The following is a 17,749-nucleotide window of genomic DNA, read 5'->3' as shown; positions in this document are numbered from 1 at the left end:
AGACCCTCACTCTAACCATGGCTGCTTGCAACCCACTAGCCTGGCTACTTCTTCCCAAGGGGAGCCTCCAAACCAGCTTTCCTTCATTTTCTCTGTCAGAACCTCTCTCCCCCGGCTCTCCCTGAAGGCACCTGATGCATCCTCAAGTCTCTGAAATCCTGTCCTGTGAGAGAACTCCCTGCCCCATGAACAGAAGATGGCTCTGTGGGGACAGACCTCAGCTTCTTGGGGTCTCTCTAATGGCCAAAGATCTATCTGGCCTGAGGGAAAGGCTGGCCCTGCTTATGGAGCCCAGAGCCATCGTCACTGGGGGTTTCTGAGCCAGGCAGGCACCCACCCCTGCAAGAGCTAATCTTGAGTCAGGGAGCGGCTGCGGGGGGAGGGGGAGGAGGCTCATAAAAGCCTTACGTGAGTTTTCACATTGGTCCTGCAAGGTTTTCAGAGATGAGAAGTACAGTATAGTCATCAGAGTGGTGGGCTTTAATGCAACTTAAAATTCACCTCTGCTATCCACAAGCCCCCTGATGACTCAGGGTCGTGCCGTTAACCTTTTTCAGAAAGAACTTTCAACTTAGGGGCAGGTTGGGGACACCTTTCCAACCTGCTAACCAGATGAGGATTATTCTTTTCTGTCCCGATTTTGATATTTCTCCAAAGAGAAATCTCTAGTCTGAATGTGATCAGATATTTGAACCATTTAAATCTTTCAAGACCTGTCGTTGAGACCTCTGTAAGGATGGACATCATTCAGCTGGAAATGTGATCAGAAATGCCTTGTTGTGCCAAGTAAGGTTCCCTTTTTAGCGCCTTCCTTCAGATGTTCTCATTCTCTCCTCAGGCTGAATTGAAACCAACCGAATACATATCCTCTCCCCTGCCCCCAGGTGGCGAGGATAGCTCGGGAGGTCTGTGGAGGGTGAGTGCACAGAAGGTATTTCCAAGGCAGTGATTACATGGGGCTTCGGGAAGGCTGACACTTGAAGACTTGTGGGCGCCCCTGACAGCCCCTGCCCCTTTTCACCGCCATCCTACCCAGGGGTGGTAGGGCCTCTGAGCCCACTGGAGCCCCTCAGCAAAGGCAGCACGCGGAGTACTGCTCTCTGCTCCAGGTGGGGGTTCTTTGGGGGGGCAGGAAGGAGAGCATAGGTCCCTTAGGGGGAGATGAAGTCCCCCCTGGCCCCAGCTGGTTTCAACCCCTGACCCAGGGAAGGACTCCTATTGCCGGTACCTGAGGGCCCCCTCACACCTGTGCCCACAGGAGCACCTGCACTCCTGGCCAGGGACAGCGGCATGGGGATCCCTGTCACATGCTTGGCCTCTTGGTTCCTTCCTTACTCGTCTCCCATCCCTCCGGCCTGCAAAAAGCTCACACCTGCCCCACACCTTTCCCTCACTCTGGGAGGCCGGGGACTGCTCCAGGGTCACTCCTCCCCGGTCTGCACTTTCACTTGGCTCAGAGCTCAGACCAGAGAGTGGAAGCCCCAGTGAGGAACCCCAGTTCTGTTTTTGTTAGGGTTTTTTGGGGACCAGCGCTTCTCAGCCTCCCGAAATCTCGGGGCATTCTCCTCCGCTGGGTTTGCGCACTGTTCCCACCTGTTCTATGTCAGGGAGAGACTCTTCTCCATGCATCCACACCTAAAAACTTCCAGGTGCTTTTTATCATTCAAGACCTTCCTAACTGCTTGCTTCCGTGTGGCCTCTTAGCAAAAATGTGGCCTCGCAGCAAGCCCTGCTGCCTGCCTCTGCCGTCCCAGGCCCTCTCCCCTGCATACCCCTTGTTGATGGTCCCTGGGGGCTTGCCCTGTCCTCTCCACCCTCCAAGCCACAGGAAGGGGCTGCTCCTCCAGCCCTGCCCCAGCCCTCCGAAAGCTTAGCTTTAAATTGTTTTGTTGACCTGAAGTTCAAATTGAGGTTTAACTCATTTTGTAGACTTGCGTTGGCCAATCAGTCCTTGATCTTGTACTGGGTTCCTCCTGTGTGTCGGGCCTGGAGTCTTTATTTAGCTCTACTTCCCAATTTCATTTGGGTTGATTAACTTAGATTAAGCCTAAATTAGCATGTCACCCTCAGATCAAGACTCTAGGTCCTCCTCCTGTGCCTGGCCCCCGGTTCTTACTTCCTCTCATTTGTCAGGGTCAAGGCCACCTGCACAGACCCTGGGCAGGGGAGGCAGCCTTTGGCAAGCTGGCATGCACAGCAGGCCCCAGAGCTATGGGGGAGATGGGCAGGGGTGGGGATGATGTTAACTGGGAAAGGAGGTGAACCTAAATCTAGCCTGTTCCCAGCTGTGTGCTAGCTGGTGAAAAATCATGAAACCAAAGGAGAAGGCAAATGAAGAATGGCGACAGGACTAAGTGTCGAGTGACCGTCAGCCTGCCGTGCTCTGGACTCTGGCGTCTGGCTAAGGCCTGGACCATGCCCTTTAGCTGAGAGTTACCCCATCCGCACTAAGGTAACATTTCTGAGAAGCACAGCAGTATCAATAATCACTCCTCAGAAAACCTTCTGGACTATAATGGAACCCTCTCCGATGATTCACAGAGCACATGAGGCTCATCTGTGTAGTTGGTAGTGAGGAAGGAGGGGTCATCTGACAATGTGGGGTAACAGGACTGATTGGGGCTCCTGCCCAGTAAATTCCTATATTACACATCTTTCTTCACTCCCAGTATGCAAGTCAGCTGGCTACCCACATTTTCAGCCTCATCATGCTAAAAGCCAACAGAATTAAGATAATACCTCCCCCACACACAAACATACATGTGCACACGTGTTCTTACTAACTTCAAGGAGAGCAGCGCCAACCCTGTCCCCTTCCAGCAGAAGGTCACTGCCAGGACCCGGTCTTGGCTCTGCTTCAAGCCCAGATTCACTAGTTCCAACCTCTGAGCTCAAACACTCTTCACTGACCGCCCCCTGCCCCCCGCTGCCCCCCCCCTCGCCCCCCACTGGCATCACCCTAATAGGCCTAAGAACCTGGACAGAAGTGTGTGCTGAGGCTGGAGAGAAGTCGGAAGGGAGATGGGACAGAGGGGACAGGTGATCTCTGATGTGGCCTCAGGAAATGGCCTCGTACAGATCTGGCCCCTCAGGTCACAACTTCATGCTCTGTGCTAGTTCCACATAATGCCTGTGACTATTATTTAGTTAATGTTTTTCTTTAAGTGGACTCACTTACAAAACAAACCTGTTTATTTATAAAGAAACCTTCTATCGCTACCATACATGGAGAGCTAGTACCATTTGCAACTTCTGATCAAAATAAGTAAGTCAATCTCTGTTAAAGTAAAAAAATGTTCTTCTGCGTCCCATGTCAATCCTCATCTTGGTGACGGCTGCAGGTTGCACATTTGCTACAGTAAACTCTTAGGGCGGCAGAGGCTTTCTCTTAGGGAGCGTCTTGGCTCCCTCGTGCCTTGTCATTTTGGTTGTGAGATGTGCCCAGACCATCTTCCCTCCGCACGGTCCCCAGGCCCAGCCCTCGGGGTGGGAGGAGCTCTGGGCCCTACTTACAATTCGAGGTTTGAAGGGTGGCTTGATCTTCTTCTGCTCCAGGAGCACCCAGTCGATCTCCTTGAAGAACGGGTGCTGCTTGATGGCGTCCTCGCCATTCTGTGCTGCCACACAGCCCAGGCGCTTGTGGGGGTTCTTGGTCATGAACTGCAGGGATGAGGACACAGAATTAGTGACAAAAGCCCGGCAGCCACAGGCTTCGAGGGAAAGACAGAACTCAGCGAAGGCAACATCTTCAGCATCACCTCCCCAGCCTGTTTTCTGCACTTTTAGGGCCTTCGCCCTTCAGGGTCCTTGTGAACTCATACAGAACTTACTACTTGCCAACCACCATTCTAAACACAGTGTGTGTGTGTGTGTGTGTGTGTGTGTGTGTGTGTGTGTGTGTGTAAATTCATTTCAGCCAAATGCAACCCTCTGAGCTACTATTATTATCCTTATTCTATAAGTGAGGTAGTTGAGGCACAGAGAGGTTAACTTGGCCAAGGTCAAACAGCCAGCAAGGTACAAAGTTGGGATTAGAAGCTCAGACTCTTACTAACTCCCTGATTTCCCTCAGATTCTCAAGTCTTCTCCTCGGGGAGACTGAGGTCTGATAAACCCATTTACTGAGAGTCAACAGTCCTTTTTGAAGTGCAAAAAGAGGAGATGTTCACATTAAGGTAAATTATCAAAGGCACCCCCTGGTCCTTTCCTTTTTCTGGACCTGGACCCTCCCATTTTTTTAAGATTTGAATTTGACTCTCTAGCACAAAACATGCATGTGGATCAAAAGACAAAAAAACAAACAAACCCACAAAACAAACAAACAAAAACCCACACACAAAACAAAAAAAGAAAAGAAAAAGGCATATTGCTTCTCAATGCTTGTCCATAAAAACCACACTGATGGGTTTTACATTATTTTGGCTGGTGTCTTAGGCTCCTCCCTCCTCCCCCCCCCCCCCGCCCCCCGCCACACACACACACCCAGGGGAATGTATTCCTATTAAATGAGTCAGTCCTGATGGCAAATATTAATTTAATTGAGCAGATAAACTAATATCTGCTGGCCTTCCCATGAGTAACAATACTTGCTCAATTGCTCCTGGCCTCTACCCATGAGTAACAATATAACCTTGAAAAAAAAATTAGTGCTAGTAAGTGAAAAAATTTCTGACAGCCACTCAAAATAAAAGTAGGGATATGTGTGTGTGTGCATGTGGAGAGACAATTACAATTCATAGGGTGACGGCTGCGTCTGTATTTAAGAGGACAAACTATGAATCCAAGGAATAAATCTATAATAGTAGAATTTCAGGCTTCATCAGCAAGAAAGATTGGGAGAGCCTCCTGCTATCTCTTGCCTGGTGCCCCTGAAACCAAAGCACATGGGCACAGACCAAATGCTACTGGTGGGGCCAGAGCCATGGCTAAGAAAGTAAAGGGGTGGTGGGCAGATGTGCGTTAGGAATGGTACCAACACACTTCATCTTTCTAACCAAAGTCAGCAGAGGTCACCCCTGGCACCTCTGATGGCTTCCTATCACCTGCAGATAAAGTCCACACCCCTAACAGAATACTCCTTGGTTTCAACTCAGTCTATCTTGCTAGCCCTTTGCATCCTTTTCCCCCTGGTCAGAGGCCCTTCTTCAGGGCCTATGCAAGCTCAAAGGCCAGTCAATATGCTGCCTCCTCTGTGAAGCCTCCCCAGATTCCCCCCTCTGTGGAGACCTGGGACCTCATGTTTCTCGTCTACTTAAATTATAATTTGTGTAAACATCTCCTTCCCTTGGTAAGCTCCATGACATAGGAATCAGTCCTATGCTCCCCGTGCCTGGCCCCTCTTGTGCACTCACTACACTGAAACGACTGAACCGGGGGCTGCAGGCCGGGCCTTGGCACAATGGTGAGGGAGGGAAGCAGGACCGGCATGTACTGCTGCACAGGGCGTGATGTGTGTAACTCTATGATGCAATGGCCTTCACTAGGTTCTGCGCCACCTTCACACAGGCCACGGCCCTCAGACCCAACTCAGTGGCCAGAGTCATGGAAAACCTAGCCTGGCCCCAGACCCAAGAGATAATGTGAGGAAGTGAAGCGTTCCAAGGTCAAGGGAGGGGAAGACGGCTCTTCACTTCCTCTGAGCTTCCTGTCCTCCCATTCCGGGAGGGGTCGGATGGAGGATCCAGGCTACGGAGAAGCCGCCCCTGAGCCAGAGGCTCTTCTCCCGAGGGCGGTGCCTTCACCCTCCCCAACTGGCGGCACAGGCGCGATCTCGAGCTTCGGAATGTCTGTAGGTCAAAGTTTCCAACCTCTGTGCTAATGACATTTCGGACCGGATACTTCTTTGTCACAGGGGCCCTCCTGTGTATTGTAGGATGTTGAGCTGCACTCCTGGCCTGGACTCACGAGTGCCAGTAGCATCCCCTGCTCCAAGCTGTGACAACTAAAAATGTCTCCAGACACCCACACTGCTCTGGGTCATCCAAATGAAAGGGTCAGCGGGGGTGCTGGGCTGGTGTTCAGAGCCTGGGGTGAGGGACCAGGTCTGCGGGGCTGGTGTCCTGGCTGCCTAGGGTTTTTCTTAGCCAGCACCTGGCATAGGGCCTGCCACAGACGAGATGCTCAATAAGTATGTGCTGAATACATGAATGAGTGAATACACTTGCTTTCACCGATCCTATCCCAACTATGGCCACGCGTGGATGAACTTTCTATTTGTTGCCCACTTCTCCCGTGGGGCTGTAAGCTCCACTGGAAGGGCCGATGGCTGTTAGATTCACCAATACGCACTTAACCTCTAGCACAACGCCCGGCACGTTGGAGGCCCTCCACAGAGTTGTTCAATATTAGCTGAATGAAGTAAGTGGACGGGAAAGGGTGAGGGAGAGAAAGGTAGGGAGGAAAAGAATGAGGTGAGGGACAGAGGAAGGGGAAAAAACCAGCGACAGCAAAAAGTATCATGCTCTGATGTGGCATTTTCCTAAATATGAAATGTGTCTCCCCCCCCCCCACCCAGACACCTACAAAGGAATGTGAGATCTTTTTGACATTTTCATATGATGAATTATGTTAATTAGTTATGGCAAATGATACTGATTTTCCATTTATGATCGGGATAGAATTTTTTTGGTAAGATACATATAACTAGGTAAATAATGGGAGATGACCAAAAGAACAAGAAAAGTAAAGCATGGTAAAGAGGGTACTTGGATGTGGCAAATTTTGCGACTGTGGGATGCCAACTACTGAACTGCGGGGCATTCTGACGGACGCACGAAGCCAGCACGGACATCCCGGTTCCCGGGCTGTCGCCATGGTGCTGCTCAGCCCAGGGGAAGGAAACTGGCCTGCTGAGCATCCCCGCACCTCAGCTTCCACGGCTTTCCCGGGGCGGTAGGTCATCACTTATTTGCCTCGTACAAGTGTCTTAGGTTGTAGAAATGGCTGCCCTGAGCAAGTACTAAGCGTTTTCACATGTGAGGGATTATCTGGAGGGGCAGGGACTGTCCCTCTGCTACATGTCTGAATCCAGCGTGGCTGCATAGAGCTTGAGTGGACACTTCTTTTCTGACCAGCTCCTCAGCCACAGCAATGCTCTCCTACCCACCCTCCCTCCCCTCCTCTTCCCTCTTCCCTCTTCCCCATCACAGGCCACGGTGGCAGGTATGGAAGGAGGGTTCAGCCCAGAGCATAAGCAGCAGGGGTGATCCCAGAGCAATTTGAGTTGGTTTTGCTCCATTGAAACACTCACTGGAGGACACTGAGGGGCACAGAACCCTCCACCCCCAGGAAACACACACACACACACACACACACACACACACACACACACACACACACTGTCCTTTTCCCACAAGCAGAGCAATTTGTCCTGGGCTGGGCCGTTCTCTCAGCAGCAGCCTCCGGAACAGGGCCTGGCCTCGCAGTGGTGGCGGCTCTCGATGCCTTCCTCTCAGGGGGAGCAGAGGTGGGACCCAGAGAGGCAGGCAGAGGAGGGGGGGCGCGTGGGCAGGGAGGGAGGAGAGAGGGGCAGAGTGAGAAGAAATAGAGATGGTGGGAAGGTCAGGGGAGCAGGAACGGGTGCAGGGAGAGGACTCACAGCTTTCAGGATGCTGACCGCCTCCTTGCTGAGCCAGACGGGGTAGAGCACGTCATCGTGGAGGATGGACTCAAACAGGTCGTCCTCGTTGTCGGCCTCGAAGGGGGGCTGCCCAGCCATCATCTCGTACATCAGCACCCCCAGCGCCCACCAGTCCACGGAGGGGCCGTACTCCAACTCCTGCAGGATCTGACCAGGAGACGGGCGGCGTCAGAGCCCAGCAGAGATGCCCGCCCGCGGCCACGCCTGTGCCACAAGCGCCCCTGGGCAGAGCGGAACCCCCATTTCCAGCTTGCCCCTCCACAGAGCAGAGCCTCAAGTCACTCTACATCAGCAAATTCAGTGACAATTGAGTTTGGGAGGCACTCTGTTGGGAGTCAACCATCAACTCTCCAAGGTCAATTCCTCCAGGCTGTCCTCCAGTGGGGACACTTCTCTGGTTCTTTGTTTGAGCCCCAGATGAAGTTCCTGACTTGTGTTTATAGCCAAGTTTTTAAAAAAACATATTTTTGACATTAAAATCAGGGTCAGAGGAGCAAGACGCAGACTAAGCAAGCTGTAAGTGACTGCATGTAGGGAGTCCAGGTCTCTTTCCTCACGCTCGTCCCAGGCATGGCTCACGGAGGGAAAGGTGAGCAGAATCTTAGACTCCTTTAAATGACCATGATGTTGAACTTACCTGAGCCCTGTGCTCTTGGAAAGGAAATTACAGTCAGTCTCCCGACTCTTCTGTGTTCTAATCATAAAGGACCACTTTGCTCTTGCATATTCCAAGGAAAGAATCTCCAATGTCCTCATGACTCCCACAACACGTGCTGATGAACCCCTCATTTACCTGCCTCTAGAAAGCCCCAGGCCCCTTTCTTTTTATTTGAGGTGCCCCACATAGCGAAGGCCATGTCTAATGGCCTTGCAGGACACCTCAGACAGGTGACTTCTGATAACTTGTTCCAGGGCATAACTCCAGCTCAATCCTCAGATTTCAAGACAGCCAGGGAAGAGGAGGCTCAACCCCAGTATATGGGCTTTCTGTGGTCGACTCCAAACCCCCTTTAGAGATTACAGGTGGCTTAGGATTAAGTAAGAAGACCTGGATTTTGAAAATAGTAAAACCAAGTTCTAGGAATCTTTTAAATTTAAATGAAAAGAATATAAGCAAATACAGTCAACTCTAAATGATATGGGGCTGGTAATGTGTTTGGTGAGTACCTTTGGTATCTGAGCCCAGGGGTTAGCACATGGTATCTGTTAGAGATCAGAGTTACAGGCGCCACTGGCCTGAGGAGCCAGTAATGCTGCTCCATTCCAAAGCCAAAGCCAAAGCCAAAGCCCAAACCAGTGCCTCCCCCAACCTTGAAAAATGCAGCAGCCCAACCTGTCTCACTACAGGATCGCCAGTTTCTGTCTTTCAAGAAATCTTTTGAGTCTCACCATCATCTCCTCCAGAAATCTTTCTCGAGTCTCCCTTTTTTCTCCTACCCTAAGACCCTTACCTGTCCCTAAGATTTGCAGGCACCTCCCACATACTACCATGATTTTAGTAATTTTTTCATGGTCAGCTGTCTCCCTAGGGTCTAGGGCATCTATACGTAAGCAGGTGGTAGGGGTTCTAGAATTCTTTTGAGACCAGCCCAGTTCCAACACTCAGGAGACTGGCTGTCATATGTGCTCACTGTGTCTGCCTTACTGGGCACTCCTTTCTCTCCTTGGCTCAGGACACTCTGAGTGCTAAGGAGGCCACCCTCCAGCCTCCAGGAGGTGGCTCTACTGAGTTCTAAGCCCCAGCAGGGTGATGGGGAAGTGGCCTCCAGGTGGCCTGTGTATGCTCAGATAGGATGGCGCTGTGGGAACCACACAGTGGCCCTGCCCACCCTCCCCCAGGCCTCTTCCAGAGCCTCCCCATTTGGGTGGCATCTTTTGTAAAATTCCTTTTAGGCTTGGCCCTAATTATCTGTGATGAAGCTGGTGAGAAGGGCCAGGCTTTGCACGCCATGGGAGGGCACCCAGTGTGGCAGCCAACCCCTGGAGTGGGTCAGAGCTGGGGTAGAAGAGAAGGGCAGGCATTGGGTCTGGTGACATCAAGCATTACCCAGGGCTGGCCGCCATCCCTGGGGAGTGGGGGCTGGGCGTGGAGAAAGAAGAGGGGGTGTGATGGGAGTTAGTCAAGGGCACATGGTGGGAAGAGAAGCCCCGGGGCAGAGCTAGTGCCTCAGAAGGTGTCTCTGGTTTCAGGTTAGCCTGGCACCTCACAGCCCCTCCTCTTTGAGTAGAGGCTTATGATTTCTGAAGCATATTCATGCTCCATGCTTTAATCTCATTAGATTCTCAAACTGGCTTGATGAGGTGAGTAGGGCAGAAATTGTTATTCCCATTTGAAAGGTGAAGAACCCGAGGGTCAAAACAGTCTGTGACTTGATCAAGGTCACATGAGGGCATTAGTGGTCAAATCTGGCCTGGGATCTCAACTCTCAGGTCTATGCTTTGCCCACCTGAGTGCACAACCCAGCAGCAGAGACAATGGAGCCCCATTTATTACCCAGTGCCTGCTGTGCTAAGTGCGTTAGAGGTATACTTCCACGGAACCTTCCCCGCAGCCCTTGCTGAAGGAAGCAGTATCTTTATCAGCTGTAACTTGACCACATAAGACCAGGGACTATTAGCCACCTCACAGGTAGTGGTGATTCTGCAGAGTGGGCACAAGTGTAGATGGGAAGGAAGGGTGTCTGGGCCTCTTAAATCGGAGTTGTTCATTGTCAGTCTCGCCAATGGAGTGTCTTTCATGAAAGTTGTGTGGGTGTTTTGTTCATCAGAAAGTGAATGGTTGTCTTGGGCTGGGTCCTTAACACTACACTAGGCTGTCAACCCTTTGACTCTGGCATCAACTCAGAGGGACTGGAACCAAGCATTCTGATGATAAAGGATGAATGAGGAAGATACTGAAGAGTGGGTCCCAGTGGAGAGCCGTGGCTTTCACTGATTTCTCCTTGAAGGTTAAATTCCTAGTATTCCTGCTAGGGGAACACACTAGCAGAGACTGACTGAAATCTCTACTCTTCCAATCTCTTAAAAGATAAACATTTTAATGAGAACTTACCTAGTACTTGATCCTTACTTCCCAGATCCTCCCCAGGCAGTTTCTCAACTGTCCTGCCCTCTCACTCTGCCCTCTGATCCAGATGGCTGATGCCCATCTACTTCCTGGGACAGGTCTGATTATGACCCTTCTACACTGGGAAGCCCTTAATGGGTCCACAGGTCCTACAGGATAAAGACCATCTTCCTTGGTCCTTTATTCTAATCTCATTCATTGCTAAGAGCATTAAGAAATCCTGTTCTAGCTACACTGTTTTCCTTTCTTTAAAAAGGCCAAGAATGTTCTTATCCCTTCGCCTTTGCTCATGTTGGAGTGTCCCAAGTTCTCATTCATATATTCACTCAACAAACCATTACTAAGAGCCAGATTTGTGGGCTGAATCCGGGAAGTACCCAGATTAGAAACAAAGCTGCCCTAAAGGATTCATAGCTCAGGGATGCTGAACCTCCTCCCCTGCCCACCCCCACTCAATCCTCCCTATTGTTTTCAGGAATGTTCCCCATCCCCACCACCAAAGGAAATCCTGCTAATTCTTTACAACTCAAATCATTCACCAGGTGCTCCAGAAAGCCTGCCCTGATCCCTGAGGATACCATCTTGTGTTTCTTGTACCAACTGATTCTACTTAATTAGTTGTTTACTTACCTGTCACTCCCTCTAGACCAAAAGTTCTTTAAGAAGAGTGACCATTGTCTAGGTCAATTATTTCTCCCCACTGTTTTGTGTCTAGCAGGTGCTCAAACAATGCCCACTGATAGGCTATGTCTTAAATCTGAATCATATCACACTAGGTATTGCTCAGTTGGGCAAGCTTGATCTGGAGAAACTCAAGGCAAACAAACACTTTATGATGAATAAGACATCTAAACAACTTTCACAAAAGGCATCCCATTGGTGAGGCTCAACATGAACATCTCTGATCTCCATTATAATGAGGCAGTTAATCTCTTCCTCCTCCTCCTCCTCTTCCACCTCCTCCTCCTCCTCCTCGCCCTCCTCCTTCGTGATCCTGTGTGCTCCCTATGTAGAATCACCACTACACTAGAAATGGCAAATTACTCCTGGTTTTCCTGTAGGCAAATTATAGCTGATTAAGTTCATTGCGCCTTTATCAATGGTGCTCCTTTATTCTGCTTAGAAGTAAAAACAATGATACAAGTCAACAAATGTCTCTTGGTTCTAGCTCAACTGATAGTTCTGGACTGGAATAAAAGAGAAACATATAGGAGGACCTGCCCAGAGTTGGAGAATGATCTGTTACTTTCTGCTCCCCCATTCTCTCCCCCATCACCACCACGTCTTTAAGGAGAAATCAGCAAGCCTTTTCTTCTTCTTCCCTGGAATCCATCCTGGTTTTCTACAGCCTTCGCCCAGCACCACCAGGTGACCCAGTCCATGGGGGTGAAGCCCTGGCTCAGCTGTGGCAGCAGGACAAGGTGGCCCTTGCACAGGGTCTTACCTCGGGAGCGATATAGTCAGGAGTCCCACAGAACGTGGTCGTCGTCACACCGTTCAGAATCCCTTCCTTGCACATCCCAAAGTCGGCCAGCTTGCAGTGACCTTCTGCATCCAGAAGGATGTTGTCCAGTTTCAAATCCCTGCAAGATGGACCAGAACCACACGGTTAATGCTGCACTCATCCCTATGCAGTCTTCTTGAGTTGGAGAGAGGTACACATCTCAGGGAAATCTGCTACAGAAAGGAACATCTTGAGGAGGCTTGACCTGCCAGCAACCAAACTCAGTCCCCACCTCCCACCCATGATGGCCAACCCCCAAAGCCGCCTCTATTCTCCCCAACACGATGGAGGAGCTTCTGCAACCTGAGGACTGCTGCACTATAATACAGTTATTAGCTATTAACTAGCTATTAACAGTATGTGCTGAAATTCATATTATTTAGACCTTGATATGCCCCTGCCCCTGTGAGTTAACCATGCAGATCACCTAAAAGAACAAGACTGACACCTGTGAACATCAATGAGTCAGATAAAACCACAGAAGAATCAGGTGCTACTTTATGGAGCATCAACTACGTGAGCTGTTGAATTTCAGGGGGAGGCCAGGGATGGCTGGTGCAGGCAGGAGGGCTTCCGGGAAGCAGTGATTCTCAAGAGGAGCTTGGATAGATGGGGAGGTTTTGAAAGAGAAAAGGTGGGAGGGAGGGTAAGATCAACATAGTAGATGCAAAAGGTAGTGAAGAGACCAGTGAACTGGGTCCCAGTGAATGGTGAGGTCAGACAGGCATGTTCAAACCACCCATGAAGAGCCTCCGGCGCCAGGAAGAGGGGTTGGACGCTCACGCTGAGGGCAATGGGAGCCCTGCCTGCATGTGCACTGGGTACTTGCAAGATCAGTGTTTCAGGAGCAAGCAAGCTGAAGGCGGTGGGGGTGGGGTGGGGGGGGGGTGAGTGTCTGGGCAGGACAGAAGACACTGGTTGCAACAACCAGGACCTCCAGAGCCCAGGTGGTTCTGTGCATGAGTGAGACCCTGGTGGCAGCTGGATCAACCGGTGCAGCTGCCTCGTAATAGTTATTAGCTATTAACTAGCGCTGTAATACAGTTATTAGCTATTAACTAGCTATTAACAGTATGTGCTGAAATTCATATTATTATGTGAATCTGTGTAAGATCTTGTATAAAATCTGAGGTTCTGGGTAAGAATTCCCTACCAAGCAAGTCTGCAAACCCCAGACCTGTCCCACAGAAGGACCTAGACTCTTGAATTGAGGTCCCCCCCTACCCTGGGACTTCCTCGGGAGCCACTCTGGGGTGGGGGCTGGGGGGTCTTGCAAAGAAGGCCCAGTCTCCTGCTCACAGACCAAGAGGGGCCTTTCTCCCAAGCCTGCTGGCACCTGGACTTGAACTCCTCCCCCACCAGGAATCCAGGCCCGAGTGCAAAGATGGGGCAGGAAGCACTGGGGCCTGCCTGTCTTGCACCCGTGGCCCCATTTCCACTTACAGCTGGGACTTCTTGAGAAAAGAGAACTAAGATGCGCTGCTCTAAGCAGATGTTCATGCACTGCAGAAAGAACAGTGAGCCCAACCAGCCCAGTCCCTGAGGCTGGGGTTCCCAACCCCCCTGGCCACTGTGTGTGGTCAAGGCTTAGCTTTGGCTGGGCGTGGAGAGCAGGGACATGAATACCAGCTTGGCTCCGGTATTCTGGGTTTTAATCACTGTTGTGGCCTGGACCTGGCAAAGTCACCTTGATGCTCTGTTACCTTATCTGTCAAGTCAGACCAGATACATTCCTGCTCTGAGGCTTGTGAAAAGTAGCAGGTCTTCAATATTGTTATTCTCAATTCCTTCATGAGGAAACTGAGCGAGAGGGAACCAGGTGTCCTGTCTGCCCGCCCACAAATGCTGGAGTCCTTGAAGGTGGACATAGGCCCAGTTACCACCCTTTCATGCTCTCTAATCTAGAGTTGCCTTTCCAAGACCCAAGTGCAGGCATAATGACCATCAAGGCAACACCCATTGTAATAGTAACAATAACAACATGTGGGAAGCACCGTGGTCTACAAACTACACTAAACAACACTGAGAGTTAGGAAGAGCACATTCAGTTATTACTATGGCAGAAACAAGTGAATAGAAGCCGGAAGGAGGTAAGTGGTTTCTGTAAGGTGACGGGTCCCCAGCTCCGGAAGCTGCTCTCGCCTCTGTGTGCCACACTTCTTTCAATGCCCGTCACCAGCCCCAGCCCCAGCTTTTTTTTTAATCCTCACCTGAATATATGCTTAGAGAGAAAGGAGAGAGAGAGAGAGAGAGAGAGAGAGAGAGAGAGAGAGAGAGAGAGAGGTGAGATACATCGATTGGTTTCTTTCCATACACGCCTGACTGGGGATTGAACCCACAACCCAGGTATGTGTCCTGACCGGGAATAGAACCAACAACCTTCCACTGCACAGAATGATGTTCAACCAACAGAACCACTCTGGCCCGGGAGCCCCAACTTTTTAAGGACCCCACTTGCCTCCACTCAGGGCACTCTCTTTTAAAGCCTTTGTTATGTCATAGAAAGGACTAGTTCTAATTTGTATGAATGGAATAGATTCAGAAGATTCCACACCAGCCTGAACCTTGCCCTTGCTCTGAAAACCGAGACTCAGCCTTTCCTTCCGCTCTGGGCTCCTGCTCAGGGCAAGAGAAGGTGGGCTGTCTTCCTTCTCCCCCGCTCCTGCTCTTCCCCTGCCCTGGGCCAGATGCACTCCTCTTGGCTTTCAGGGCTGCCTCCTCACTAGAGGTCTAAGTCTCCCTGGGAAGGGGCGGGGGTTGGGAACAAATGTTTCCCAGCCGTGCCTGCTCTGAGGCCCAGCTCGCAGGGCAGGGTAGGTGGGCTTGTCTCCTTCGTGTGAGTTCCCACAGTGATCAGGTCACAGCCAGGGATGCAGTAGGTACTCGTCAAACTTGTTCACTGGCAGCTTTGCAAAGCAGGTCTTCTGCTTCGATATGAGTTCCTGTCCACTCGGTTCTCAAATACAAGGCAGGGACTTTTGAGGACTGGGGACATTTCTAAGGAGTGGGGTCATTTCTTTAATAGTGGGGGGAAATGCAGCAAAATCCCTTTCCCTCTATATAAGCCAATGTGACTAGCCTTTGCTTATTAGGTTTATCTACTAATAGTTTCATGTACTTTCTTGAATAGGTAATACAGTCATAAAATCCAAAGTATAAAGGGCATATGGTATATACTCTCCCTCCTGCATCTGTTCCTCAGACAATCCTTTTTCCCCCTGAAGGCAACTGCTTTTTATTTCATCTCCGTGTATCCTCTTGTTCACACTTTATACATGAATGAGAAAATGTGAATATATCCTGCATACCCTGGAGATATTGCGGGTTCCAGATCACTATAAATGAGTATCACAATACAGTAACTCACCCAAATTTTTCTGGTTTCCCAGTGAATATAAAAGTTATATTTACATTACCCTGTAGTCTAAGTGTGCAACAGCGTTATGTCTAAAAAATGTACTTACCTTGATTAAAAAAATACTTTATTACTAAAAATTCTAACCATCCTCTGAAGCTTCGAGTCATAATCTTTCTGCTGTTGGAGGGTCTTGCCCAAGTAACATCAAAGATTACTGATCCCAGATCAAATAACAAATATAATAAGAAAATTAGGAATATTATGAGAGTTACCAAATGTGAAATAGAAACACGAAGTGAGCAGATGCTGTTGGGAAAAGGGCACTAATAGACTTGTTCAACACAGGGTTGCCACAAACTTCAATAGACACAATATCTATGAAGTACAATAAAATTAGATATGTCAGTATTCATTTACTTCCTTTCAGCTAAATGGAGCTTGCTATATGCAAGTGTTCATACCTTACCTTTTCCACTTAATATATATAGTAGAGATCTTTCTGTCTTGGCACATAAAGAGCCTCCTAATTCTTCTTTATGGCTGCATAACACTCCATCATATTTACTGGGGGACATTTAGGATGATTCTACTATTGTGCTATTACAAACAGGGCCACAGTGAATGAGCTTGTATATGACATCTTGCATAGCTATGAAGGTAATTGTACACATTTCCTAGAAAAGACATTTCTGAAACTGATAGTACAAGAATGGATTTCCATGGACGTTGCCAAACTACCTTCCTTAGAGGTTGAACAATTCACTCTTCCATCAGCAGTACATAATAGTGCTTTCTAACATGGTATATTACCAAGTTTCTGATAGTCTGATAATATCTTAGTATGTGCTTAAGTTTCTCTGTAAGTCTGAGCATTTTTCATATATTTTAAAGTGATCTGTATTTTCTTCTGTGTACTGTCTGTTGCCCATTTTCCTTTTGTGGTGTTTGGTTTTTATTGATTTTTTGGAGCTCTTTCTATATTAGGGACAAACTTGGTATTTTGTCCTAGTTTACTGTTTTTGACATTAACTTTCTTTTTACTGATGAGAGAGAGAGAGAGAGAAGCATTAATACTTATTTATGCATTCATTGGTTGATTCTTATGTGTGCCCTGACCAGGGACTGAACCCTTCACCTTGGCGCATCGGGCCGATGCTCTAACCAACTAAGCTACTCTGCCAGGGCAACATGTACTTTTGACTTTGCTTGCAGTGGTTTTTGCCATGTTGATATTATTTACTTTTATGTAATTGAGTTGATGTTTTATTTTTATTTTGGATTTTAAGTCTTAATTTGAAAGGGCTTACCCATTTCAAAGTTATAAAAACAACCTCCCAATGTTTCTCCTGGTACTTTAATGCTTTCATTTTATAAACTTGTCTTTGATGTATTTGGCATGTGTCTGATAAAAAGTGTGAAGTAGAGATCCAACGTTGTTTCCGGACATTTAGTGAGTTGTCTCAATTCCATATGTTGAATAGTTCATATCTTTTCCTCATTGACTGAAATACCACCCTATCACATGGTGGTGCTAGATCTCTACATGTATTTGGATTTATTTCTGTACTCTTCAGTCCATATTATTGATCTATACCACACTTTTTAACTTATTATAGGCTTATAATATGCTTTGACATCCAGTAGGGCTGAGCTCCTTATTATTCTTCTTTCAAAATTACTGGCTACTCTTGCTTGTTTATTTTTCCAAATGAACTTTAGAGTCATCTGTCTAGTTTTAAAAAAATATCCGGGTGGTGATTTTATTGGGAACATGTTTAAAGTTATAAATTAACTCAGGGAGAATTGATATTTTTATGATGTTGAGTCTTCCTATCCAATAATATTGTTTGTCTATTGCTTCAAGCCTTGTCTGTGTCCTTTAGGAGAATTTTAAAGTTCTCCCATATAGATCTTGTACATATCTTATTACATTTTATGGCATCCTACTGGCTGTCCCAATATCCATTCTCACTTTCTTCCTTAGAGAGAGAATTTTGTTTAAAGCCATGCACATAGCCACACAGCTATAAAGTAGAATTCAAAGCCTTCCTCAGAGCTGGGTGTGGTTATGTGACTGAATTCCAGCTAATCAGATGTGTGAAAGCCTCCTTAAAAGGAAGAGCCTTCCTCTGCTGTTCTTTCCTTCCTCTCTCCTGTGGCCTGAATGTGGATGTAATGCCT

General features: G+C 48.6%; 1 protein-coding gene across 2 annotated transcripts in view; it reads right to left on the bottom strand.

The window, feature by feature from the left end:
- The window catches only part of PRKCE (protein kinase C epsilon), a 451,747-nt gene that overhangs the window by 16,679 nt on the left and 417,319 nt on the right, over positions 1–17,749 (bottom strand). For both annotated transcript variants that reach the window (XM_079792409.1, XM_079792410.1), the window contains 3 exons: positions 12,151–12,289; positions 7,598–7,786; positions 3,514–3,660 (listed from right to left, as the gene is read on the bottom strand). In XM_079792409.1, the coding sequence (XP_079648535.1) occupies positions 3,514–3,660; positions 7,598–7,786; positions 12,151–12,289 (475 nt within the window). The remainder of the gene's footprint in view (positions 1–3,513; positions 3,661–7,597; positions 7,787–12,150; positions 12,290–17,749) is intronic.

Source organism: Cnephaeus nilssonii (assembly GCF_951640355.1).
Source record: "Cnephaeus nilssonii genome assembly, chromosome: 15".
NCBI classification, from domain to species: domain Eukaryota; kingdom Metazoa; phylum Chordata; class Mammalia; order Chiroptera; family Vespertilionidae; genus Cnephaeus; species Cnephaeus nilssonii.
This window is presented reverse-complemented; position numbering and strand designations above follow the sequence as displayed.